Source organism: Lutra lutra, chromosome 9 (genome assembly GCF_902655055.1).
Source record: "Lutra lutra chromosome 9, mLutLut1.2, whole genome shotgun sequence".
NCBI lineage: Eukaryota > Metazoa > Chordata > Mammalia > Carnivora > Mustelidae > Lutra > Lutra lutra.
The window spans coordinates 73,741,695-73,769,170 of record NC_062286.1 but is presented as its reverse complement, the minus strand read 5'-3'; the positions used below and the strand labels follow the sequence as shown (position 1 = coordinate 73,769,170).

At 40.6% G+C, this 27,476-nt stretch overlaps 1 protein-coding gene and 1 long non-coding RNA gene across 2 annotated transcripts in view; both read right to left on the bottom strand.

The window, feature by feature from the left end:
• LOC125109971 (uncharacterized) overlaps window positions 1–27,476 on the bottom strand; it is a 104,333-nt gene that overhangs the window by 11,657 nt on the left and 65,200 nt on the right. The gene's annotated exons all lie outside the window — the stretch shown is intronic.
• LOC125109970 (60S ribosomal protein L23a) lies at window positions 13,101–13,619 on the bottom strand. The gene has a single exon (XM_047747082.1). The coding sequence runs from the start codon at window positions 13,601–13,603 to the stop codon at window positions 13,133–13,135; it is 471 nt and encodes a 156-aa protein (XP_047603038.1). The 5' UTR covers window positions 13,604–13,619; the 3' UTR covers window positions 13,101–13,132.

Sequence of the window (27,476 nt, the reverse complement as noted above, 5' to 3'; positions counted from 1 at the left end):
ATTGGTTTTTTAGTCTATTTGCGAAGTTTTACAAAAACCATCACCATGATTTAATTTCAAAACATTTTCATCACCCCAAAAAGAAACCCCATCCCCATTAGCAGTCACTCCCTATCCCCCCTTCCTTAGCCTCTGGCAACCACTAATCTATTTTCTGTTTCTATGAGGATAGGATTCAAATAGGATTTGCCTATTCTCCACATTTCATGTAAATAGAATCATACAAAATGTGGCCTTTTGTGTTTGGTTTCTTTCATTTAGCATAATGTTTTCAAGGTTCATCCATGATGAATCATACTTTTCTTGATCTCCTTTTCTGAAAAGCTTTTCTCTCAGTGCTGCAATAATACTCATTCTGGTCCCCCGACCCTTGCTGTACAGTCCGTGCAGTGCAAAAAAGTCAGACTACTTCTTGCTCCAAAGTTGCATTTCCTGCTTTATGGATAGGCTCTGTGGAATAGAAAATTAATCACTATTAACCACCAAAAAAACCCTATATTTGGCTTTGGAATACAGAGTCAAATAATACGGGGCTGGTGTGGGAGGAGGAGGGAAGCAGGGATAAGGTGAGGCCCAATAACTTAGCTTCCTTAGAATCTGAGGTTGATATTATTAAAAGCTTATAGGGGGGCGCCTGGGTGGCTCAGTGGGTTAAGCCTCTGCCTTCGGCTCAGGTCATGATCTCAGGGTCCTGGGATTGAGCCCCGAATCAGGCTCTCTGCTCAGCAGGGAGTCTGCTTCCTTCTCTCTCTCTCTGTCTGCCTCTCTGCCTACTTGTGATCTCTGTCAAATAAATAAATAAAAATCTTAAAAAAAAAAAAGAAAAAAGAAAAGAAAAGCTTATAGGGAGGGACGCCTGGGTGGCTTGGTTGGTTAGATGTCTGCAGACTTCGGCTCAGGTCATGATCCTGGGGTCCTGGGATCGAGTTCTGAGTTGGGCTCCTTGCTCGGTTGGGAGCCTGCTTCTCCCTCTGCCTGATGCTCTCCCTGCTTTGTGCTCTCTCTCTCTCACTCTGACAATTATTGTAAATAATAAACTTTCTCAGGTGGATGGGCATTAACAATATTGGACAAAGAATATGTGTATATCCTCTTGAATCTTTTTTATTTCATATTTGTAGGTACTCCTACAAGATATTGGCCCTTTTTTCAAGTAGGAATGAAGGCCAAGACTGGGGTTCCTAATCCAGAAGTTTTCTGTAATCCTACAGGGTAAAACATAAGAGTCACTCAAAGTCAGTGGTCTTTAATCTCTTGGGGGTCACAGATTTAGTCTTTTGAATCTCTGAGGAGAATTATGGACCCTTTTCTGAAAAATGTTAATTTCTGAGGGTGTGTCAGTCCCTTGAACCATCCAAGGTATCCACAGTGTCTTAGCTTGAGCTGCTCTTACAAAATCCCAGAGACTGGGTGGCTTAAACAACAAAAATTTATTTCTTCACAGTTCTGGAGACTGGAAAGTCTAAGATGAATGTGCTAACAGAATTGGGTGTCTGGTAAGGGCCTTCTTCCTATTTGCAGATGGCCACCATCTTTCTGTGACCTCATACTGGTCGGGGCGGGGGAGCTGGAGGGGGATGTGCTTCTCTTGTGTTTTTTCTTACAAGGGCATTAGTCGAATCACAAGGGCTCTGCTCTCATGACTTATTCTGATTTTAATTACCTGCCAAAGGCCCTACCTCCAAATACCATCACACTAGGGATTAGGGTTTCAACATAAGAATTTTGGAGACACACCACAGATATAGCCCCCAGATTGAGAACATCTGCTCTAGGAAAATTCCTGCTTTATTAGTTACTAAAGTTTCAGCCTTAGGTCCCAATCTTGTCTTCTGTTCTGATGAATTGGGTAGGACAACATGGACTCGAAGACCTCTTGGACCTATAGAGAACTGTATGTCTTCTACTGAATCCTGCTCTAGAGACAGGAAGCACTGTTGGGTTTCAGTTCTAGATACACAATCTGGAGGAAGAAGTGAGTGAGTAACAAAGAGGACAAGAATTTTGACATCATTCCTAATATGGCCCCCACACTATGTTCTACATATATTCTTGATTTTATCCTTGCTCCTCATCAGAGCTTCTCTCTCTTGAGAAGGTGGTGAAGTTGGGGAAAAGCATTAACTCCTTAGCGTAGATTGGAGAATGACTTTTGGTAAGCAGTGGATGACTCCAACCAGATTCATGAGTAAATTGAGGGCATATTCAGGGTGGGCAAGAAGGAATTAACTCTGGAGTGTAGGAGGAAACATCTAGAAGACATGGACATGAACTTGAGCAGCAGATCTTTCTCAGTGGATGGATTAAGTCTTTGAATTCCCTGTTTCAGGGTCTGGTAAAGCTCAAATTTAGTAAGCTTTAAATCATTGTTTAAGTTAAACATTTGTTTGGTGTTTCAGGGAAGAGATGAGTACATTTTCTCAAATAAAAAAAGAGAAAGTTCTGTTTTCTCAGTGACTATTCTTGTCTGTCCTTTTATAAGTAGTCCTCTCTGCCTCACTTTGGTTCCTAGGAATGACTGGGTGAGTTTAATATCCCATCTCCTTGGTAATCAAGTTGAAAGATCCCTTTTCATTCCATTTCAGAGAGGAGGTCCCGCATAGTTCTACATCATCTGCAGGAGGCTCAGTCTGGGACCAAATCATCACTGACCTTGTTCTGACTATTGAGTCATGGGTGATGCATGAGCAAGACACAGCAGGATTGAGAACTTCTAATGGGCTTTGCTTTGGTGCTATTTTTAGCTACTAGACACTATTTTTAATATAAATAAATATGATAGTGCCTAGCAATAGAAAAATCTCTCTTTAACACACCTCAAGAAGAGTTGTCAAGGAAAATGAAGAACTACATTTTGCTAAGTTTGATGATTTTTCTTTAGTCCTCATCTTACCTGACCTATCAGTAGTATCTGGTTATTATTACTGTCTTCTGGAAATACTTTTTGCACTTGGCTTTGGGGATATATTTTCCACTTGTCTGGTTTCCTCCTATTTCTAGGCTGTTCCTTTCCTCTTTCCTTTATGGTTTCTCCTCATGTTCCCAAGTTCTAAACACTTGGTGTATTTGTTAAAAATACAGGTGCCCAGTCACTACCCTAAGAAATTCTCATTCCATTGGTCCAGAATGAAACCCATGTATTTTTTTAAGATAATCAAAATGGTAAATTTTATGTTATGTGCATTTTACCACAATTTAAAAAAATGTTTTTTAAAGATATTTAGGTGATTCTTATTAGTAGCCAGGACAGAAACTTCTGACTTATCTGTTGACAATACTCCAATTTATATCTCTAGTCTGTACCTCCTCCATGAATGCCTGAATTGTCTGTCCCACTGACAGCCTGATGTAATATCTCTACCTAAATGTCTAATAAGCTTCTCAAACTTAACTGAACCAAGACCAGATTTCTGATTACTCATCCCACACCTGCTCCCACAGTCCTCCCCCAAATCTTTGGAGTCCCCACTGATTGTTTCCTTCTCTCACATTCCATACCCAAACCATCAACAAATCTCATTGGCTAGGTCTTCAAAATCCATTTGGAATCTGACAATCTTTCACCACCTTAATTTAGCATTTAACCTGACCACGCTACCATTGTCTCTCACTTGGATTACTCTAGTAGTTGCCTCTGCCCTTTTAATAGACCCTGTAAAAGTCACAACAGATAGCATTTTTCCTCTGTGTCACATCCTCCAATGGGCTTCCCTTCTCACTCATGGCAAAGCCCAAAGTACTTAAAATAATCCACAAAACCCACCTAATCAGCCCCTTAATCTTTACCTCTTTCACCTTCCACCATATTCTGCCTGCTCTGTGCTGCAGGGACCGCTGCCACCCTGCCCTGCTAGCATGCTCCCATCTCAGGACCTTTGAGGCTTCAAGTGGTTAGCTTGTGCGATGTTACACAACGTATAAGTGGTAGATGTGAGATTCGAACCCATCTCTGATTCTAAATCCAGTGTTTTTACTATGGTACCATGTAGCCTTTCTACTGTGAACAGTATTCATTCAGTCATTCAGCAAGTGCTTTCATGCTGAGCTATAGCAGCCAACAAGACAAAGTCCTTACCTTGTGGAGCTCTCATTCCAACCGGAGGAGGTAAAAAATAAATAAATTTAAACAACACGGTGTGTCATGGTGTTAGGTGCTATGGAGAAACATAAACCAAGGCAAGAGAGATAAAAAACCCAGGGCAGGAGTTGCTATCTTTCCAATCTGTGGGAGGTCAGGAAGACCTCACAATCAAGGGACATCAAGCAGAGACCTGAGCAGGGACCTGAGCAGGCAAGGAAGGGTGGGGATAAGCCATAGGCATAGAACAGGGGAAAGGATTCAAGTTCAAGAGTAGTCAAAGGAGTTCACATTTCCTTCTGATTTAAGTTATTTGCAATGTAACTATTAACATACTGAAATAGTTCTAAAGTGTGACTCACCTGTGTTTTTTAATGTTTTTGGAAGTGTTATGAGTGGATTGCTCTTGCCCAGACATGCTTTGGCTAGGCAACTGGTAGGGGTTTAAGTCTGCTACTGAAACAAAGTCCCTCTGGCTTAAAGAAGCATGTATCAAGTTGCTAAGAGGATGGGCTCTAGAGTCAGAAAATCCCAGCTCTATTTTGTGAACTGTTTGTATAACTTAAGACAATTTATTAGCTTATCCTAAGCCTCAGTTCCCAAATCTGTAACATGGAATGATCACAAGGTCAGTTTTCAACCACCATGTACCTATTCTTTGTTCTAATTGATTGGTCATCTCAGTTACCAATTATTTTCTATCTCCCTATTTATGTATTTATTTTAGAGAGACAGTGAGTGCAAGTGGGGGTCGGGAGGCACAGAGGGAGAGAGAGAATCTCAAGCAGACTCCCCACTGAGTGCGGATCCCAAGGCGGGGCTTCATCTCACGACCTCACCTGAAATAGAAAGTCAGATGCTAAACCTATGGAGATACTCATGCACACCAGTTGTTAATTTCATTATCATTCTTAGATAAGGGTATTATCTTATCTCATGGGAGACACTGTGATAATTGGATGCGATAAATACTCATTATTATTATATTTATCATTATTATTATAGTCTAAATCAAGGATCAGGGAACTGTGGCCCATAGACCAAATCTAGGCCCCCCCTTCCATCTTTATAACATGGAGATGTCCCCAGTGAATTCTGATGTCAAATTTCCATCAATAAAGAACTACATATGGACCCATGATATTCAGGTAGGCAAAGAGGTGCATAAGTGTGTCCACTTTTTGTTTTCTCCTTTCTCCCTAGCTTCATATCCTGGTGTGAGTTTTTACCTTGAAGTACTAGGGGACAGAGGGATGCTTCCAGAGAAGGCAGAAGGAGATGTTTTCTTTGCTAACTTGGGTAGGACTTAGGGTCAGATTTACTCTTCACAGCACCTGGGTCCTTCAAAACATTATTTGGGTTTTAGTTTTGATTTTGCTTCTTCAGAACCAGTAAGTACTCTAGGAATTTTGGACTTTTTTTTTTTTTTAGTTAATTTATTTCAGGGCACCTGAGTGGCTCAGTGGGCTAAGTGTCTGCTTTTAGCTCAAGTCATGATCCCGGGATCCTGGGATCAAGCCCCGTTATGGTTCCCCTCCCTCTACCTGCCCTTCCCTCTGCTTGTGCATGCATGTCCTCTCTCTTTCTGTCAAATAAATAAATAAATAAATAAGATCTTAAAAAAAAAATAAGGTTAATTTATTTTGTCCATACTTCTTTAAAAAGTGAACACAGTTCTAAGCATTCAAATAAATCAGGCTGAGCCCAAAGGAAATCAAACAGTAGTCACAGAATTATAGAGGTCAAAACTCAAAAACACCAGAGGTTCATATACTCCTCTCTATTTTAGCTTGATTTGACTCTGGTGAGAATTTGTGACTCTAGGAATGCTGTGCGTAACTGAGCTCTGGTAATGGTCTCATTTTACTGCAGAAACATGCAGCAGACTAAGAGTAAAGAGAGTCAATATACTTGGGTAATTGATTACTATTGAGTCACTACCTACTATGCACAAAGCATAGTGTTCACCTCGGTATTTTAGAGGGACTCAAAGACTTTTTGAACCCACACGCCAACTTGTGTGTTACTCTGTGTCCATAATTCAGCTTTAAAAAAATCACGACTTCGGTGTTTTGAGAAAAGAAACTTGAAATGTTTCTTCATTAATTAATATTTATTTTGGTTTCAGGAGAATATCAAATGTATTTTCCTCTTATTTAGGAAATGATTAACTAAACATCTTTATCCTAGTTTATAAATATCTTGTAATCTCTGTTTTCCAGGAAGATCTGATTTCTAATCAATTGTTCATAGATCAGTCAGAAAAGGTGAAAAACGGAGGTTTATGAAAACTCCTCTGACAGTGGGGCAAGTGTGTGGGGTGTGCCTTCACCTGGATCAGAACACAGAGGTCCAAACACCGGACGGGTAGACTGAGTCCCAGGAATTGCTAACAGCTGAGTGGCTGAGCCAGGGGGAGGCCCTGACACAGGGTCTGGGAGCCTTGGGCTTTCATTGCAGGACTTCTCAGTCTAAAGGGACCCTGAGTGTGTCTCTTGCCAGGAGAGGGCTCCGTGTCTCCCACTTCCAGAGTCTTTCCCTTTCTGATACAGGGTTTTCCATCCTTACCCCAACTTTCTCCTAGTAAAAAGAAAATCACTTATCTTTCTGGAAGGAGAAAGGAGGCATAAAACAATGGTGTATTTTTGAAGTATGTGAGCCTGCACTGCAACTTCTTTCTGGTTGTGGCCTGAGCTCTGTGCCTTCTCCCTGCTCCTCCAGCTTCCTTCTCAGCCCCCTCAGGTGAGATTTGCTCCCAGCAGAGCCTGTACCTCTTTCCTGTCAAAACCAGCCCTGGAGAGTAAGCTGGGTAAAGTCATTCATGCTGAGGTAGCAATGATTAGTATTAACTTTGAAGAGTATTTGCATTGTATCCTGGGAAAATCTCATTAAAAGGTGAAACTCCAGTATGAACTTAATAGGTTTTAGACAGGAGATGGGGGACTCATCTAAGGACCATGGAGCTTCCTCTTCACCATTAAAATAACAGTCTACAAAGCTGAACCTTATTGCAGTTAATTTCAAATAGGAGAGCATATGTAAATATATGAACATACTTTAACATAATTTGAAGGACAAAAGCGGTCGCCATCTAAACTGGTTTACTCTAGCTTTTCTGAAAGCTAGAGATGTAGAGTCGAACAGTAGAGCCAAAGGAGATAATCATCTTTCAGTCTTTCAGAAGATTTCAATCCCTTGTGGCTTTCTTCCAAGGATATCTGAACAGGACATTAAGTGGCTGAAAAGCCAAAGTTTTCAATGTTTTATAGCTGCAATCAGTCCTTGCATTAATTTTGGGGAAGGACTAAGTTATGAAAACTTCCATATTGAGGGGAGCAGCACTATTAACTCTGTGGGGTTTTCTTTTCCTTCTTCTTCTTCTTTTTTTTTTTTTTTTTGGTGGGAGGAGATGAAACATTTTGTTTTAGTTAATGTTTTTGTTTTTGTTTTTAAAATGATGAAAAATAAAATACTTCATTGGCACACAGCAAACTTTCCCATAAAACTCTCTTTGTCCATGGACTAAGTACACACGCAGAGTGCTGGGGTGGGGGGAGTGGGGGGGTGGGTCTTATGGCTTCTTTTTTTTTGCCCCTGCAAAGAGAAAAAAACGAGCACAGGACCAAAATAAAGCTAGAATGCAAACCATATTTCAGCCTCATCATTTGGGCTTCTACTCTGCCTCTTAATAATCACTACAAGGCTTTTGTTTTGTTGAAAAGAAATCCAATAACCACATTACCTTTTTTTCCCCGCTCTGCGCTTCCAGAACAGACGCAAACACAGGGAATTCTGTGAGCTGAGCTGTCATTGCTATGTTCGTCAGGCATATTTATAAACCTCTCTGATTTGGCCACTTCCTCCCAGGCAGCCTCCTGTGAGCCACATGACAGTCTTGCTGAAGACAAGGACACACTCTGTCCTAGCAGGCTCTCCATTACCTGAGTGCTGATTACTCAAGGAGCAGGGGGATTCTGGCTGGGCGTCAGCCTCAGCTCCAGTCTTTAAAACCAACAGGCTCACTAACCCCTTCTAACACAACACAGCAATCCGCTCTGTTGATTGGGTCAATTGCCATCAGATGGAATCAAGGGGACATTTTTTTTTTTCTATTAGGGGTAATTGACCCTTGAGACTGGAATTCAGGAAATAAAAACTCTCAGAATTCTCATTCTCCTGATTTTGAGCAGGTGTGAATTTCCTAATATATGCAATTACGTTCATATATTCACATACGCTCTCTCTCACCCTCTCACCCTCCCTGAACCTTAACTTCCTACTCTAAAAAGAAAGCAAGATTATTGATTATAGAAAAGCTATTTATTTTCATGTTGTCCCCACACGCTCCATATTGTGAATATAAACATTGCATTTAAACTTCATTGGCATTGGGGATGAACTTTGTAATCATAAACATACTGGAGGGGAAAAAAAAAATCACAAAATGTCAATAGACTTCATTTTGTAAGAATGTAATACTTCTCTATGACAAGAGAAACTATAAATAAAATCAAAAGTCAAATGACAAATGGGAAGATATTTATAACACTTTTAACAGGCAAGGATTAATGTGCTTCACCAGTAAGGGATTCTTACACAGCAATAAGAAAAAATCCCTAATATTCTGTTGTAAAAGTGAGCAAGAAGGGCAATCTGAGAAATAAGCTGAAGGACTTACACCATTAGATAGTAAAGTAACTAAGACATTGTGATATTGGCTCAATAATATAAAACCAGTCACCCATGGAACAGACAGGAGAAACAGAACCACGTATATATGGCCACCTGATTTATGATAAAGGCAATAAATATTGTAGGCAGAAGGTAAAAAGTGTGCTTTCCATGAAAAGATGGTGGGTGAATTGACTGTCTGTAGGGAATAAAATGTATCCGGACCCATCCCTCATACCATACACATAAAAGAACACATAGAAGAAAGAAGAACTTCCATGTTCTTCAAATGGGCAAAGAGCATATAAGCAGTCACAACAAGCATTAACCATTAAAGAAAAAAAAAGATAAACTGACCATTTTAAATAGAAAACTCTGTCCATCCAAAGATACTACTGACAGAGAAAAAAGGGAATCCACTGACTGACAAAAAATATTTAAATGCATATATCCAACTTACTGAACAGAAAAAAGAGCAAAGATTTGAACAGATACTTTGCAAAAGAATACACCTAAATGGCCAATAAACATAGGAAAAGGACCTCAATATCAGTCACCAGGAAAATTCTAATTAAAACTACAAAGAGATTCTATTACACACCCACCAGAATGGCTAAAATTGAAAAGACCGATGATACTAAATGTTGGCAAAGATATGAAGCAACTGTAACTCTTACAAATGACTGATGGGATACAAATTGGTACGACCACTTTGGAAAACTGACAATATCTACAAAAGCTAAAAAAATTAATATATAATATATCATATATAATATATATGAATATATAATCCTGCATAACTATCCATTAGAAATGTGGACATATATCATTCTCCAAAAGATATTCTCCAAATGTGGACATATATCATTCTCCAAAAGACGTATATCATTCTCCAAAAGACATGTCATCACAGCACTATTCATAGTGGTACCAAATGGGATATGGATATATCCCAAATGCTCACCTATGGATAAATAAATTGTCATATATTCACAGAATGGAATTCCATCAGCAGTAAGAAGAAACAATCTACAATTCTCTGCGACAACATGAATGAATCTTACAAACAGATACTGTGGGAAAGGAACCAGAAGCGAAACAGTACACACCTTGTAATTCCATTTGTATAAAGTACAAAAACAGGTAAAATAATCTTTTTGTTGTGCTAGTGAGAGTGGAAATCACCCATTCTGAAAGGTGTTTTGGCAAAATAGCAGAATGGATCAAGGATCTTAAAAAATTTCCTGTCTGTTGACTTCCTAAACTGCATCCTAAGGAAGAAATTGTAGCTGCCCATGCAGACTACAAATAAATCATGACTATTGGATAATATTAAATATTCTTCCAAGACCTGATATTTAGTAGTTGCATAACACTTCATCAGTGCTGATATACCAAAGTTTAATTATTTCTCTATTACATATATTTATCAGTTTTCAACTTTTTAAAAAAATATTTATTTATTTATTTGACAGAAAGAGACACAGAGAGAGAAGGAACACAAGTAGGGAGAGTGGGAGAGGAAGAACAGGCCTCCCGCCGAGCAGGGAGCCCTATGTGGGCCTCGATACCAGGACCCTGGGGTCATGACCTGAGCCAAAGGCAGACACTTTACGACTGAGCCACTGAGGTGCCCAGTTTTTAACTTTTTATTATTATAAGAACTCTAGCATGGATATCATCCAGTAGTCACGATTTATTTATTTAAAATTTAACTTATTTATTTGAGATAGAGGGAGAGAATGCCCAGGGCCTCCCATGCACAAGCAAGGGGGAGGGGCAGAGGGAGAAGGAGAAGCAGGCTCCCCTCTGAGCCAGGATTTCCAGTGTGGGGCTTGATCCCAGGACCCTGGGATCATGACCTGAGCCAAAGGCAGATGCTTAACCGACAGAGCCAGCCACTCAGGTGCCCCAATAGTCATGAGTCAATGTTCAGTAAAAAATGCAGAATAGAAACCTATTTATGTAATGCAGTCCCAGCTTTATTATATATACACTTATATACATATATACATACATAAAAGGAGGAGGGAAAAATACCACCAGGTCAATAACAGTCTTTTCTGTGAAGAGCTTTAACATTTTCTTCTTTAAAAATTTTTCCTTATTAAGTCCCTAGGGCTAACCCCAAGGTTCTGTCACAGCCTTGAACCTATCACTAAACATGACTCAGTACCTCTTTCATTCTCCAGGAGGAGTACGACAGGCCCAAGTGTTGATTTTTACTGAATATTCTGTAGGAAAGACAGATGAGATGTTTTACACCATGCAGTTCAGAGCAACTCAAACATATCCTTCAGATGTGTCTTGTGATGGTTAATTTTATGTATCAGCTTGACTGGGCCACAGGATACCCACACAGTTAACATTATTTCTAGGTGTGTCTGTGAGGATGTTCAAGAAGAGATTAGCATCTGAATCTGTAGACTTTGAATAAGGCCCATGGCCCTCCCCAATGTGCGTGGGCATGATATAAGCCACTGAAGGTATGAATACAGCAAAAGGTGGAGGAAGGGAGAATTTCTTTTGTCTGCCTGACTACTTGAGCTGGACATCGGTATTCTGCCCTCTGGAACACACTCCACTAGATTTCTGATTCTAGGGTCTTCGAACTTGGACTAGGACTTATACCATTAGTTCTTCTGGTTCTCAAGCCTTTTGACTCGGACTGGAACTACATCATCAACTTTCCTGGGTCTCCAGCTTGCAGATGGCAAGTAATAGAACTTCTCAGTCTCTAGAACTATATGACTCAAATCCTTACAGTAAGTCTCTTTATAACATCCCTATCACTTAATACAAATCCTTTTGGTTATGTATCTGTATCTATATCTATATCTATCTATCTATATATATATCCTACTGGTCCTGATTTTCTGGGTAACCCTAATACATGCCTCATCTGTCAGTTCTCTCCATCTGGAAGCCACACCAGGTTTCCTCTTTATTGTCTTTCCCTGGGTAGCACCAGACAGACTGGTTTCTGGCTTCTTCGATTCCAGGGCTTGCCCATCCCAGGCTTCCAGATAGCTCTCCCTTTCTTATGCAGAACAATTCACTTCTCCAAATATGCATACAACCATCACTTGGCAAAAACAAAAATTCTTGTCAGTTTGCAAATTTTCTACAATAAGTTCATAATACTTTCGGAATCAGAAAATTCTGAAATACTCATAGCAGCCCAGTAGGGGGAAATTTTTCTCTAGGCAGTCCCAGCATAAATAAAACATGTAATCTGCAAGATCAAGTCCAACTGGTTAAAATTAATCTTAGGGCCAGAAGTTCCTCAACCTAAAAAAATATGCATATCAGGTACGAATTTGTCAGATAATTTGAATTATCTGTGCAGCAGCTCCCAGTGGTGACAGTAGAGATTGAAGAACTATTTGTATTAGTATTAGCTTTATATAACATGGATCAATAACCAGATAAAACAGTTAATTCTGGACCCAGAGAAAATAGTGGCATGAGCAAACATAAGAATTAGGTGGTTCGAAGCTAATTCCTGCTTAGTTTTTTTAGTAGTAGCATAGTTCTCTTCCTGAAATCTCTAGTGTCCAAAGGAGCCTAAATTATTAATCTAGACCTTTCTTCTTTTCTAATATATGAATTCAACGCTATAAATTTCCCTCTTAGCATTGCTTTCACTGCACCCCACAGATGTTGTTAAGTTGTATTTTCACTGAGTTCAAAATATTTAATACATTGTTTGAGACTTATTCTTTGATTAGTGTGTTATACAGAAGTGTGCTGTGGGGCTCTTGGGTGCCTCAGTTGGTTGAGCGTCTGACTCTTGATTTCAGCTCAGGTCATGATCTCAGGGTCCTGGGATAGACTCTCCCTTCCCCCACCAGTCCAGCTCAGCAGGGAGTCTGCTTGTCTTCTCTCTCTCTGCCCCTTCCCCTACTTGCTCTCTCTCAAATAAAGAAATAAATCCTTTAAAAAAAAAAAAGAAGCGTGTTGTTTAATCACCAAATATTTCGGAATTTCCACCTATCTTTCTGTTACTGATTTTCTAGTTTAACTCCATTGTGATTTGAAAGCATCCTTTGTATGATTTTTATTCCTCTAAATTTGTTGATGTGTGTTTTGTGGCCCAGAAAGTAGTCTATCTTTTTTTTTTTTTAAAGATTTTATTTATTTATTTGACAGAGAGAAATCACAAGTAAGCAGAGAGGCAGGCAGAGAGAGAGGAGGAAGCAGGCTCCCCGCTGAGCAGTAAGCCCGATGTGGGGCTGGAACCCAGGACCTGGGATCATGACCTGAGCCGAAGGCAGCGGCTTAACCCACTGAGCCACCCTGGCGCCCCGAAAGTAGTCTATCTTTTTTTTTTTTTTTTTATCATGAAAAAACTGTACTTAGATTTAGCCAGCTGGACTCAGTTTAGATGATCCCAATTTTGTTGGCAACATCCAAAGCATCATAGTCAGGGGCCAGCCGAACGTATGCCTTCTTCTCTCCATCAGGCCTGATTAAGGTGTTGACCTTGGCTACATCAATGTCATAGAGCTTCTTCACAGCCTGTTTGATCTGGTGCTTGTTGGCCTTGACATCCACAATGAACACAAGTGTGTTGTTGTCTTCTATTTTCTTCATGGCTGACTCAGTAGTCAGGGGGAACTTGATGATGGCATAGTGATCAAGCTTGTTTCTCCTGGGGGCGCTCTTTCGCGGGTATTTGGGCTGCCTTCGGAGACGCAGAGTCTTGGGTCGTCGGAAGGTAGGTGATGTGCGGATCTTCTTTTTTTTGTGACTGTGGACGCCTTTCAGCACCGCTTTCTTGGCCTTCAAAGCCTTTGCTTTGGCTTCGGCTTTGGGAGGGGCAGGGGCTTCCTTCTTAGCTTTCGGCGCCATCTTCGTAAAAGGGATCGAAAGTAGTCTATCTTGATGAATGTCCCATGTGGGCTTGAGAAGACTGTATTCTGCTGTTGCGGATAAAATACTCTATAAAGGTCAATTAGTTCCAGTTGACTGATGGCTCAGTTCAACTCTATCTTTAAGGATTTTCTGCCTATTGGATGTGTCAGTTACTAATGGAAGGGTGTACAAATCTCCAACTATAAGAGTGGATTCATCTATTTTTCCTTCCAGTTCTATCAGTTTTGCTTCACATATTTTGATGCTTTGTTGTTAGACACATACAGATTCAGGATTAGAATGTTTTCTTGGAGAACTGACCCCTTTATTACTAGTAATTTCCCTTGATATTACTGATATTGCCATGATAGTTTTTCATGTTCTGAGGGCAGCTTTGTCTGAAATTAATACAGCTACTCCAACTTTCTTTTGATTAGTGGTCCCATGGTATATCTTTCTCCATCCCTTTACTTTTAGGGGCGCCTGGGTGGCTCAGTGGGTTAAGCCTCTGCCTTCGGCTCAGGTCATGATCTCAGGGTCCTGGGCTCGAGACCTGCATCGGGCTCTTTGCTCAGCAGGGAGCCTGCCCCCCCCACTCTCTGCCTGCCTCTCTGCCTACTTGTGATCTCTGTCTGTCCAATAAATAAATTAAATCTTAAAAAAAAAAAATAAAGTGGGCTTCCTATGGACAACATGTTGTTTTCAGCCACCCTTTCAGTCTCTTTTAATTGTATATTTCTGTTCACATTGAAAATGATTATTGGGGGCACTTGGGTGGCTCCGTCAGTTAAGTATCTGCCTTCAGCTCAGATCATGATCCCAGGGTCCTGGGATAGAGCCTGGAGTCGGGCTCCCTGCTTAACAGGGAGTCTCCTTCTCCCTCTATCCTTCCCCTTTGCTTGTGATATTTCTTTCTCTTTCTCTCTCTCAAATACATAAATAAATAAATAAAATCTTTAAAAAAAAAAAAGACAATGATTACTGGGGCACCAGTTTGGCTCAGTCTGAAGAGCAGTTGACCTTTGATCTTGGGGTTATGAGTTCGAGCCCCATGCTGGGTGTAGAGATTACTTAAAAATAAAACCTTAAAAAATAATAAAATAAAATCATTATTGATATAATTGGATTAGTATCTACCAGAGTCGCAACTGTTTTCTATTCATTGCACTTGTTCTTTGTTTCTTGTTTTGCCCTTTTTCCGCCTTCTCTGTTTTTAATTGGGTGTTTTATATTATTCCATTTTCTCTTAACACATTAATTATACCTTTTTTTTTTTAAAGATTTTATTTATTTATTTGACAGAGAGATCACAAGCAGACAGAGAGGCAGGCAGAGAGAGAGGAGGAAGCAGGCTCCCAGCTGAGCAGAGAGCCCGATGCGGGGCTCGATCCCAGGACTCTGAGATCATGACCTGAGCCGAAGGCAGAGGCTTAACCCACTGAGCCACCCAGGCGCCCCTTAATTATACCTTTTTAAAACTTTAAAAAAATGTTTGCCCTGGGGGCACTTGGATGGCTCAGTAGGTTAAGTGACTGCCTTCAGCTCAGGTCCTGATCCCAGGGTCCTGGGATAGAGCCCCACATCGGGCTCCCTGCTCTGTGGGGAGTCTGCTTCTCCCTCTGCCTCTGCCTGGCGCTCCACCTGCTTGTGCTTCCACATGTGCTCTCTCTCTCTCTTTGCCGAATAAATAACTAAATAAAATCTTTAAAATATTTGCCCTGAAGTTTGCAGTATACATTTACAACTCATCTATTTTAAAATAACACTGTATTGCTCATTGGCAGGATAGGTACCTTATAACAGAGTATTCCCAGTTCTGTCCTCTTGTCTCTTATAATCTGCTGTCATTCATTTCACTTATTCATAGCTATGGTCACCTAATACATTATTGCTATGGTTATTTTTTTAAATAAGCAGCTAACTATTAGATTAATCAAGAGTAACAAAAATACAAGATTTCATTTTATTTTCATTAGCTTCTTGCCTAATACCCTTCTCTCTCTCTTTTCTTAAATGTAGATTCAAGTTTCTGGCCTCTATAGTTTTCCTCCTCTGTGAAGAACTTCCGACACTTTTTTCAAGAGCCTGTCTACTGGTGACAAATTTTCTTACTTCTTTTTGTCTGAAAAAACCTTTATTTCTCCTTCACTTTTGAAGACAACGTCACAGGATACAATTTGGTGGTTTTTAAATTTCAACACACTAATTATTTCATTCCATTCTCTTCTGTTTGTATGGTTTCTAAGGAGAAGTCCGATGTGATTCTTATCATTGGTCCTCTGTAATTAAGGTATCCCCCCTCTTTGGCTTCCTTCAGGATTTTTCTTTTCTAAATGCAAATATCAGAGAGATTTGTCTAAACAAATAATAAAATGTTATATGATCAGGAAAAACAAAGCAAAACGAATGGTAGGACAAACTAAAGGACAAATGAAAGGACAAACTAAAAAAATACTTGCAATGGTGAAAAAGGGTTAATAGTCTTAAGAAATAAAAAGCTTACTTATAAAGCTTAATGTTCTAAAAGAAAAATAGGCAAAGAACATGAAAAGGAAACTCACAAAAGAAGCAGTTAAAATGGACAATAAATATATGTAACAACTGTAACTGCAAATGAAATTAATTTAGGAAGAAGATATATTTTTAACCTCTCAGATTGACAAAAATGTGAAAATGTTTGCTGCATCTGGGAAAGGGAACTATCCTAATACAGCTGATGGCATGTGTATTTTTGCAATTCTGGAGGGCAATTTGGTGAATTTTATTAAATTCCTTCAAAACATCCATTTCTTCTGATTCAGCAATTGCACTTCTAGGAATTTATTCTGAGGAACTAACCTGACAAAGAGACAATGATGTATGTGTAGCACTGTGTATCATGGTAATGTTTGTAACAGGGCAAAATTGGCAACATCTTGAAGGTCCAAAAAATGTTTGTTTTTTTTTTTTTTGTTTAAAAAAAAAAAGAGAGAGAGAGAGATGAGAGATAAGAGAGAAAAAAACAGAGGGGGTGGGGTTATGGATATCGGGGAGGGTATGTGCTATGGTGAGTGTTGTGAAGTGTGTAAACCTGGCGATTCGCAGACCTGTACCCCTGGGGATAAAAATATATGTTTATAAAGCTGTAAAAAAAAAAAAAAAAAAAGAAAAAAAAAAGAAAAATTTAAAAAAAAAAAGAGAGAGAAAAAAACAGTTTGAAATAGGCAAACAGGTCCTTATATCATACAGCCTTGCCTTCCTAAGTGGCCAGGCTTCGCAGATAGAGAATGGAAGCAGCAGAATGTAATAAGACATCCTGTACATGTGATGCCCTCCTTTCTCTGAAGACCCAGAGGTTTGCACCCCCTGACAAGAGGGGGCTTACCTCTTTGGTTCCACAAACACACATCACTCTGTCCTCAGATTCTTTAAATAGCATCCCATCACCTCCCTTGAAAACTGGAAACGTAGCTCCTTCATTCAAAAACATCCTGTTGAGACAGGAGAAGGATGTCTCCAGCTTTATCAGTCTGACTCTGGGAAAACTGCTAACAGCTGAATGTGACTTTTCTGGGCCAGGAAGTGAGAAGGGAGATCAGAATATAGTAGTTACTCAATAAATCCTTGGATGTAGCCAAGGCAGCCCGGATATGATGTCAGCATGCCCAGTTCCATCCTGGCCGCATTTAGTGGGATGAACCACCTACAGTGAGGCCCTGGAACTCAGAGTAAGGCCCATATACCTGGAATTTTCCCATATCGCTTCCCATTTTGTACCAACTTATGGCTGTCATGTTCTCAAATCCTCTGACATTCCTTTGGCTCCAGACCTAGGCTCCTGGGTCTCCTATCAGGTGCCTTGGCTATGGAGACCCTTTCCAGGTAAGCTACTCCAGCCTGGCTGGACTACAAGGCCTTCTGGCATCCCATCCCCCATCAGTGACCAGGGAAACTAGGGTGTGCCACTTCCATGCTTCTCCCCAATCTGCGGGGGCCTGTACACCCCACACCAATTTCTCTTCCACATAGGAGAAGAGGTGTCAGAAGCAAAGGGATATAGTTATTAGATCAAAGAACATTAGAGTTAAAAGGAATAATATTCATCATTTAGCTAAACTGACCTCATTTAAGGTAAAATGATTTACTCATGGTCACATAGCTAATTCCAAAGTAACATGACACCCAGCGACCAGGTTGGGCTTTTTTGCTTTATTTTATTTAAAACAAAATCTCATTTGTTTGTTTGTTTGACCAATTCCTATGAGTCTACCTACCTGTGATTTAGCCTAAGTGGAAATGAACCACAGTCTAGTCATGTCTTTGATCCTCTTATAAGGAGGAGGGAAATGTGTCATGTCTTTTCCAAAGCTCTCTGCTCCTGTTTGTTGGACCCTCCTTCTAGGAAGAATGAAGCAGGCCTGGTGGGGTCCGAGCCTGGAAATTGATGCACAGGGTGGTTAGGAGCAGAGAGAGGCAGAACGAAGGAACAAAAGCATACCTGAAAGAAGGCTCACAGTTCAGCCAGCAGAAGCCCCAACTCTTTTTGAAGGGGAGGCAGGACACCAAAGTCAAAGGCCAAGTAAATACAGGAATAGTCTTTGGTTGTTGGGGCTGGAGGTTGTAGAGAGGAGGGATTAGTAAGATGTAACAGGTGAACTGAAAGGAAGTAAGGTGGGGTTGGTGAATGGGTGAATGAGGCCAGAAGGCAAATCCTTCCTGGTTGCTGAATGAAAGTGTGTGTGTGTGGGGGGGGCAGGGTATAGCTGACTTAATTAAAAATTACAAAAGAGGGGATGTGGAAAACCACCCAGTTATGAACCTCTCACCTACAATCAGAGAACACAGCAAGTCCCGGTAACCCAAATGAATGTCTCCCAGAGTCCAGTTTTGCAGTTACTGAAAGTCTACAGTCAGTGAAAAAGTTCTCCAGACTTCCTCCCACTACTGTCCCAGTCACATTGCCTTAGAGGGGTGCCGATACCATTCTCCCATAATCACTAAGGCATTATACATCTTACCATACTTTCTGACTCAACCATGGAAAATCTATAATTATTTTTTCTTGAAAAGAGATTCCCTTAATGTCTATATCATTGGTGTGTTAAAGTTGCTCTACTCAAGCCTTTGGAGTCACCTATGACTTTCTCCCATTCATTCATTCAGCAAATACCACAGAGTGTTTACTCCATCAGGTACATTGCGTGATGTTCTGGGATATCCAATGGTCTATAAAACAAACTGATGTCTGCCTCATGGGACATGCACTCAAGCATTCACCAAACTGTATTGAATCTGTCTTCATAATGAGGTCATATTAATTCTTTTCCTCTACTGTCATTCCAGTTTAGTATTCCAGCACCCTGAACTTTTCCAGTAGTCTGTGTGTCTCCCTGTTTGCATTATCTCCTGCACTCTAATCTGTCATACACTCTACCCATTCCTAAGTATGACAAAGCATCTGTAACACATGACATTTACAAATATAAATTCCTGGATCCCAGCCCGACCTACTGAATAAGAAGGGTGGTAGGGTCCCAAGAATCTGTATTGTTTTTAAAGCTAACTCTAGGATTCTGATGCACATCCAGGTTTGGGAGGCATTGCCTCACATCACTATCCAAAGCAATTCTACTTGCTCAAATTTTTTGAAGGAATCTTCATTGTCTACAGAAGAAACTAACATATTAGCCTGACAATCAATTTTCCAACCTGTCTATTCCAACTTGCTCTTACTAAAATTCTAGTCCACCTTTAATTACATAACCTTGAGAGAAATTACTCAAATTGGCAGGTACAAAAGCAAGGACACAGTCTTTATTATCCTGTGCTACATAAACTCTTCTGCAACTGTCTAGGAGAAAATTTGAAGTAATAATGTATTTATGTTTTTCATCAAATACCATTGTGGCGATGAGTTTCATCCCGCATTCTCTCTTTTCCTCTCCTGTTTCTATTCCTTTCTGCTTCATGGTTCTCTTCCTGATTTTTTTCTCATTTAAATAGTCATACTCACACTTGTTAAAGCAAACTAGTTCGTTGTTATGTTGTTAATCACAAAGTAATACGTGTTTAAAAAAAAATTCTAATTACATGGAGGAAAAACACAATAAAAAGTGAAAGTGCCCTCTCCCTTCCACTTCAGGCCCACTCTTGGGAGGTAACCCCTATTGACAGTTTGGTGACGGAAAGCCCTTTAACTTTACTTACATTTCCACTTTCCATAGGGATTCTGCACCTGCTCTCTGAACTGCTCTAACCCTCCCAAACACCTCTGTCCCTGTATTGGCTGAGATCAGGTTTTCTCCCTGAGTTCAGCACCCATCCAAATCTTGCGTGCTCCCTGAGGACACTGAGGACAATCACTCCTTTCCCGTATGTTCTTTTTGACTACAGGAAGCTAGTAATGCTAACTAGTAATGCTCTATTGTTTTCCTGACTTCCTCTCAAAAAGCTTCTTAGTTGCCATTAAAACTCTTTTTTCTACCCTCACTTATTTTGGGGACCTTCTATGGAGCACAGGACCGTGCCTTTCCACAGCGCATTTTACCAACTGGCAGAGAAGGTGATTGACAACAAGGGATGATTTCCTGAGTTCTAGAAAGATTTCCCATCACCCTTCCTCCAAAATATTTCTTCTACTAGAAGCTGAAGTTTGGAATCCCTCCAAAAATTTTTTTAGTAATAGCTTTTATGGAGATATAATTCACACACTGTATATCTAAAGTATGCAGTTTGATGGTTTTTAGTGTATCTACAAACTTGTGCAACTATAATAAATTTTAGGACACTTTCATTACCCCAAAAAGAAACCCATACCCATTAGTAGTCATTCCTTATTTCCCCCAACCCTCCCAGTCCTAGGTAACCACTGATAACTGTCTCTTTTCATGGATTTGCCTATTCTGGATATTTCATGTAAATGTGAAATCATACAATATAATATGTGTGGGTTTTGTTGTTATTACTGGCTTCTTTCCATTAGCATAATGTTTTCAAGTTTCAGCCACGCTGTAGCATGTACATATATTGGTACTTCATTCTCTTTTTTATGACTGAATAATATTCCACGGTATAGCTAGATTACATTTTATTTATCCATTAATCAGTTGATAGACATCTGTGTTGTTTCCACTTCTTGCCTATTATGAATAGTGCTGCTGTGAATATTCATGCACAAGTTTGTATATGGACAGGCTTTTGTTTCTCTTGGGAATGTGCCAAGGAGTGGGATTGTTGGGTCATATGGTAACTCTACGTTTAACATCTTGAGGACCTGCCAGACTGTTTTCTAACATGGTTACACCATTTCACAGTCCCACCAGTGTACGGTATATAAGGGTTCTAATTTCTCCACATCTTTACCAACACTTATTATTTCCCATTTTTATAGATTTTATTTATTTATTTGAGAGAGAGAGAGAGAATGAGAGATAGCATGAGAGGAGAAAGGTCAGTGGGAGAAGCAGACTCCCCACCAAGCAGGGAGCCCGATGTGGGACTCGATCCCGGGACTCCAGGATCATGACCTGAGCTGAAGGCAGTTGCCCAACCAACTGAGCCACCCAGGCGCCCCTATTTCCCATTTTTAAATCGCTATCCTGGTGGGTTTGAAATATTATCTCATTGTGGTTCTGATTTGCATTTTCCTAATGACTAACGATGCCGAGCATCTCTTCATATGCTTATTGGCCATTTTGATATGTTCTTTTTTTAATTAAAGATTTTATTTATTTATTTGTCAGAGAGAGCAGAAGCACGGAGAGCTGCAGACAGAACAGGCAGTGCAGGCAGAGGAAAAGCAGGCTCTCCACTGAACAAGGAGCCCTCTGTAGGACTCGATCCCAGGACCCTGGGATCATGACCTGAGCCGAAGGCAGACGCTTAACCGACTGAGCCACCCAAGCATCCCCATTTTAATATATTCTTCAGAGAAAGGTCTATTTATATCCTTTGCCCATTTTTTCTTTTAAAGATTTTATTTATTTATTTGAAGGAGAGAGAGAGAGAGCACGGGGGGGGGGGTGAGAAGCAGAAGGAGAGGGAGAAGCAGACTCCCCACTGAGCAGGGAGCCTGACATGGGGCTCAATCTCAGGACCCCGAGATCATGACCTGAGCCGAAGGCAGATGCTTAACAGACTGAGCCACCCATGTGCCCCCCTTTGCCCATTTTTAATTGGGTTATTTGTTTTTTATTATTGAGTTATAGTTATTCTTCATATATTCTAGATACAAGTCACTTATTAGTATATTATTTGCAAAATTTTCTTCCATTCTGTCAGTTGTCTTTTTTACTTCCTCAAGGGTGACCTTTGAAGCACATGATTTTTCAGTTTTGATGATGCCCAATTTATCTGTTTTTTTTTTTTTTCTTTTGTTGCTTGTGCTTTGGTGTCCTATGCAAGAAACCATTGACAAAATCCAAAGTCAAGAAGATTTATATCTATTTTTTCTCCTAAGAATTTTATAATTTAGCCTTTACATTTAGGTCTTTGATTCATTTTGGATTAATTTTTGCATCTGGGATGAGGTTCCAACATCATTCTTTTGCATGTGTCTATCCAGCTGTCTCAGTACCATTTGCTGAAGAGACTTTTCCCCCCATTGACTCATCTTGGTACCCTTCTAATGATTAAAAGAACAGAACACCATAAAATTCTATATTTTCAGAGTTGGAAGGCACCTTATGAGTCTGCACTGGTCAGGCATTTTAGTTGCAGATGGGAGAATGCATTTTAGCTATTTTAATTGGGGATAAATTTATTAAATCATTGTTGGAAGGAAAAGAGGCAGAACCTCTGGATTAGAGGTTCTCAAACTTGACTGCACAGTGGGATTGTCTGGGAGTTAATGGTCATATTATACCCCATCCCATAAATCAGACTGTCTGGGGGTAGAATGCGGGCATCGCTGTTTTAAAAAAAATATCTCCTGGGACGCCTGGGTGGCTCAGTTGGTTGGACGACTGCCTTCGGCTCAGGTCATGATCCTGGAGTCCTGGGATGGAGTCCCGCATCGGGCTCCCAGCTCCACGGGGAGTCTGCTTCTCTCTCTGACCTTCTCGCTCGTGCTCTCTCTCACTGTCTCTCTCTCTCAAATAAATAAATAAAATCTTTGAAAAAAAAAAATCTCCTTAGGTGACTCTACTATACAGCCAAGATTGAAAATCAGCATGCTAGACTGAGCTCCTAGGAGTAAGATCTAGGTCCACACTGCTGAATTTGCCTGGTGGGGGAACTGTTGCCATCACATACCTCAGAACAACACAGCCTCTACCATACTCTGCTAGCTGCTGCACCACTGGCATTTCTCAGAAATACACAGCTTTTGTGGCCACCTATGCGGAATAACTGGACCCAGTGTCTTGGCTGTTTCCTTAGATAGCTCTTTCGGAACTAAAATCTCACATAGGTGCCTCTGAATGGTAGAACCCATCATGTACTTACATCTAGCGGCAAAGGAATCTGGGAACATAGTTTATTTAGAGCTTTTAATGCAAAGGTGGGATTCCCAATGTGGAGAATTATTAAAATGTGATGAGTGTTAAAAAGAACAAAACAAAATAAAACAAAAACAAAACTGGAGCAGCCCAGAAGGTAAATGTCTGCTGCAGGGTCAGCTGGTTGGCTATAAATGTGGGCATGCATCAGAGCCAGCTTGTGACAGGCCACACCACTGGAGGAACTGATTCAGTGGGTCCATGTGGGTTCTGGATTTGGGGCTTTTGACAATACAATTGTGACTGCTTGCCCCCCAGTCAAAAGCCTTTCAACTTCCCATCAGAGATAAGGCATCATCTGCATATAACTCCAGAGAAGCAAAGGAGTGACACAGACTCATACAAAAGTGTAAATGACCAGTAGAGTTTTTGGCTACAATCTTAATCACAGGATGGTGCTCAGAGGAGGGCAGGAAAGGAGGCTAGACTAGTGAGTGTTAGGAATCTGGACTTTCCTGATCCTCTACGAGATCCATTATCCATCCTTGGGAGAACTGTATAGTTTGAAAAGTCATTTTCAATATTGGAAGACATTTTTAACATTTGAAGGCAAATAAAAACAATCTCTTATTATTTGTAATGAAAACCAAAGCGAGTAAAACTAGTAAAATTTCCCATGCTGGTGAGGGTGTGCAGGAGGTAATGGTTTCTCAGTTAGAAATGTGTAGAGGCGGTCAGAATCTCTGTGGGAGTGTGTCTGAGATTTTTACATTTATCTAAATAAGGTATGTGTTCAAAAGGTTGGGTAATGCTGTCCTAAATCAACTTGCTTTTCCTTTTTGGGGAAGAGAGGGTATGAATTCAAAGCAGAGCCAAGAGGGGAGCCCTCCAATGGCCCCATACTCCAACAGCTGCCCCTTGTGCCTAGCAAATGAAATTCTTCCAAAAGACTATATATACTTTTAAAGTAATCCCTGGAGCCTTCGACGTACAACTTTTAAAAATTACTGGAGCCACCTTCCTGTAACCCAAGTGACCATCGTCTCTTATTTTATGTGCTCTATATTCACCATGTCCTGGGTCAAGACTACTTCAAATCACACCTTCCCGGAAAGCACATTGCTTTTTATCAACAGCTTGATTCATGACCCGCAAAAATCCATAGCCTTGTGTGACCCTTCTAAAAAGCCTGCCTTTCACACTGTGTCCCCTTCAGAGGGAATAAAACATCCTCATTTCTTCTATCAGTGTATTGGCTGGAAACACTACCTGGACTGGTGGTTTATATGAGAGAGACTTGTGTTCAGGGGAGAGGCCCCACAGATAGAGAGCTGATCTCATAATACAACTGACAGCAATATGTAACGGCCTATTCTCCTACAGAGGAAACAGGAACAGGAATTTGCACACCACCATGAAGGCAGCTTAGGCTGGCAGCTAGCATGTTCTGAGCCTTACTGGTTCTCATAACCTCTCTCCTCTGTTTTCATAACCGCATGACTGTTAAGTCATGGGGGGGGGGTGTGGGTAGGAGAGGGAAAATTGGCCAGAAGAATAAATCAGGTATTTAATTTGCTGAGGGGAAAAAACCCCTAGCAATCTGATAGGTCTTTGCCAACACCTATTAAAATGAATGTTTTAAGAAAGAAAAACGGTTACTTATGGTGTGGTGTTTCCTCTGTGTTTGGCTAATTGTAAGTCAGGCAGCTAGCAGGAAATCATAATTGAAAGGAATCCAAATAAAACAGAATCTCCTCTATCACTCATGGCTGCTTACTTAGTAAAGTTCACTTTATACCAAAAAAATTAAGTGTTAATTGCAGAATTGGGGTGCAGGAAGGCTTCATTTTACACAGCCAAAACAGGAGCGGTGATGAATTAACTTTTAGCTGCTTGTGATTAAGAAGGTGGTTTGAACGAGTGCCTCCTGAAGCTGGGAGCCCGGTGTGGAGGGGGTATGCTGGTTTCCTACAGCAGCAGGACAAAGAATGGGAGAAACCGGCTCCGCCTGCAGAGCCCTTACTGTTGCTCTAAGAACTAGGAGGCTCAGGTGACTTGTGATAGATCCTGTTCCCTCGGAAATGAAGGAAGGAAGCTGCCGCCTCTGGATAAACTTACCACGGTGCTATAGCACCTCTCAGGTAGAGAAATGCAAACATAGCATTATAGAAGACCCTGTGAAATGTCAGGAAGGATTGATCGGCAAAGACTTGAAATGAATGCGAACGCTCACGTTGGGAAGGATGTAGTGGCACAGGCATTTTCATATAGCGCTGGCGGCGGGGGAGTAGGAATTGCTAGTCTTTCTGGAGGGCACTTACACAGCTTTATCAACACTTTCAATGTACAAACTGAGAATTGTTGGAGGGGAGAGGGGTGGGAAGGATGGGGTGGCTGGGTGATGGACATTGGGGAAGGGATGTGCTATGGTGAGAGAAAGAAAAAACTTTCAATGTACATTCCCTTTGACCCAGTAATTCCACGTTTAGCATTCTTGGACAACTAAACAATGATGTGTGTACAACGGTGTTCCCCCAGTATTTTCACGGTGGGGAGCTACCCAAGTAGAAAATATTTAAGTAAATTATAGTGCATTCATACAAAGGCATACTATATAACCATTACAAATGATACCTGAAAAGACATACAGAAAAATGTTAAAAGAGGTTTTCTCCGGGTGGCAAAATTTGGGATTTTTTTTTTTTTTAACAAAAGGAAAGGAAATTCAAGAAGAACTCCTTGACCTTTGATAATTGCAAAATAAAGCTGCTTTCCTTCTTCATTATTAGGGTCCCACCTAATGAGGTACCTGTGACTAGGGATAAAGAGAGATATTTGTTGCACATTTCCCACTTGGATGAGAAACGCTGAGTAACTCTCAACCCTGAAGTCAAGAGTCAGATAGAGAGTTCTGCTGAGGAAAAACTTTTTAGAGATTTTGTGTTTAACAGACAGAGTTCTTTGCTAGCTATAGATGTATTCAGGTTATTCATAGAATAAATGTTCATCCAGTGAATGAATGAATGAACTGAATGCTTTGTAGAGAAAGAAGGAATGAGAGAAACCATCCAAACCCTCATTCCACAAATGGGGGGCTCAGAGTCAGCAACTAGAGAGGTGCACGCAACTAATAACTAGTCGAGCTAGGACCAGACCCCAGGGCTCCCGACCACTGCAAAGGCGATTGCAACTTCACAAAATCAACAGCTATCTGGTTCCTCAAGTTCCTTCCATACCCAGGAAGCGGTGGTTCCCAAGTTATGTAAGGGCTACTTAGATACAATCATTAACTGTTGGCAGGACAGTTGAAGGCTATGATTTCACTTGGAGCTGCCAATAACCATAGTATTTTCTGCATGGTTGGTGCCCAGTAAATGTTTGGCCATTGGTAATCGGCATGAGGATGCTGTTTCCTTTGCCCTGGGAAGGATACACCAAGTGTCCCCTACCCCATGTTCATAGCTGAGGAAACAACAGTTTTCTCTCCCTCAGGGCTCTGCCTCCAGCAAAGTTGTGAACTATGTGGTTTTACATTCCTTTGATGTTCTCCTCTAGTATTCCTCTTCTCCACCTCTGCTCTTCCTTCTCCCTATCTCCTTCTCTTCTCATGTTTGCTAAAGCCTCCCAGATGGACCTATCCCATGTCCATCTTGAAGGGCCATAAATAGCATTAAATAAATCGTGGCTTCTAAACCAAATTAGATGTATTTCATTGCAGATAATTTCAAATATACACAAAAGTAGCAATGATGCCCATGTCTCCATTACTTAGCCTTATCAATTGTCAAAATTTTACTGATCTTGTTTCAGCTATTTTCGCCTCTCAACTATTTTTTTGAGTATTTTATTTTATCAAATATTTATTTGTTTATTTGAGAGAGAGCGAGAGAGCACCCGCGTGCGCGCACTCCTGTGTGAGCAGGGGGAGGGGCAAAGGGAGAGAGAATCCTCAAGCAGACGCCCTGCTGAGCGCAAAGCCTAACTGGGGTGCGGTGTACAGGGCTTGATCCCAGGACCCTGATATCACCACCCAAGCCAAAATCAAGAGTCCAACTTCTAACCGACTGAGCCACCGGATGCCCCTTTTGGAATATTTTAAAGCATTAATGTCCTAGACATTATATTATTTCATTCATAAGTACTTTAGAATGAATCTCTGAGAATGAGCTTTTAAAAACACAGTCACTATGCAAGTTCACAAAAAAATTACCAATAATCCCTTAATATCACCTATCACTCAATTCCTGTTCAAGTTTCCCATTGCCTCAAAAATGTATTTTGATAACAGCTTTGATGGACTCAGAATCAAGCCAATGACGACGTATTTGATTTGGCTGGTATATTTCTGGTCCTTTTTTTTTTTTTTTAAACCTATATTTCTGTATCTATTCATCTGTCTGTTTATCTATCTATCTCTCCTTGGTGAGGTAAAATTTGCATGGCGCAAAATTAAT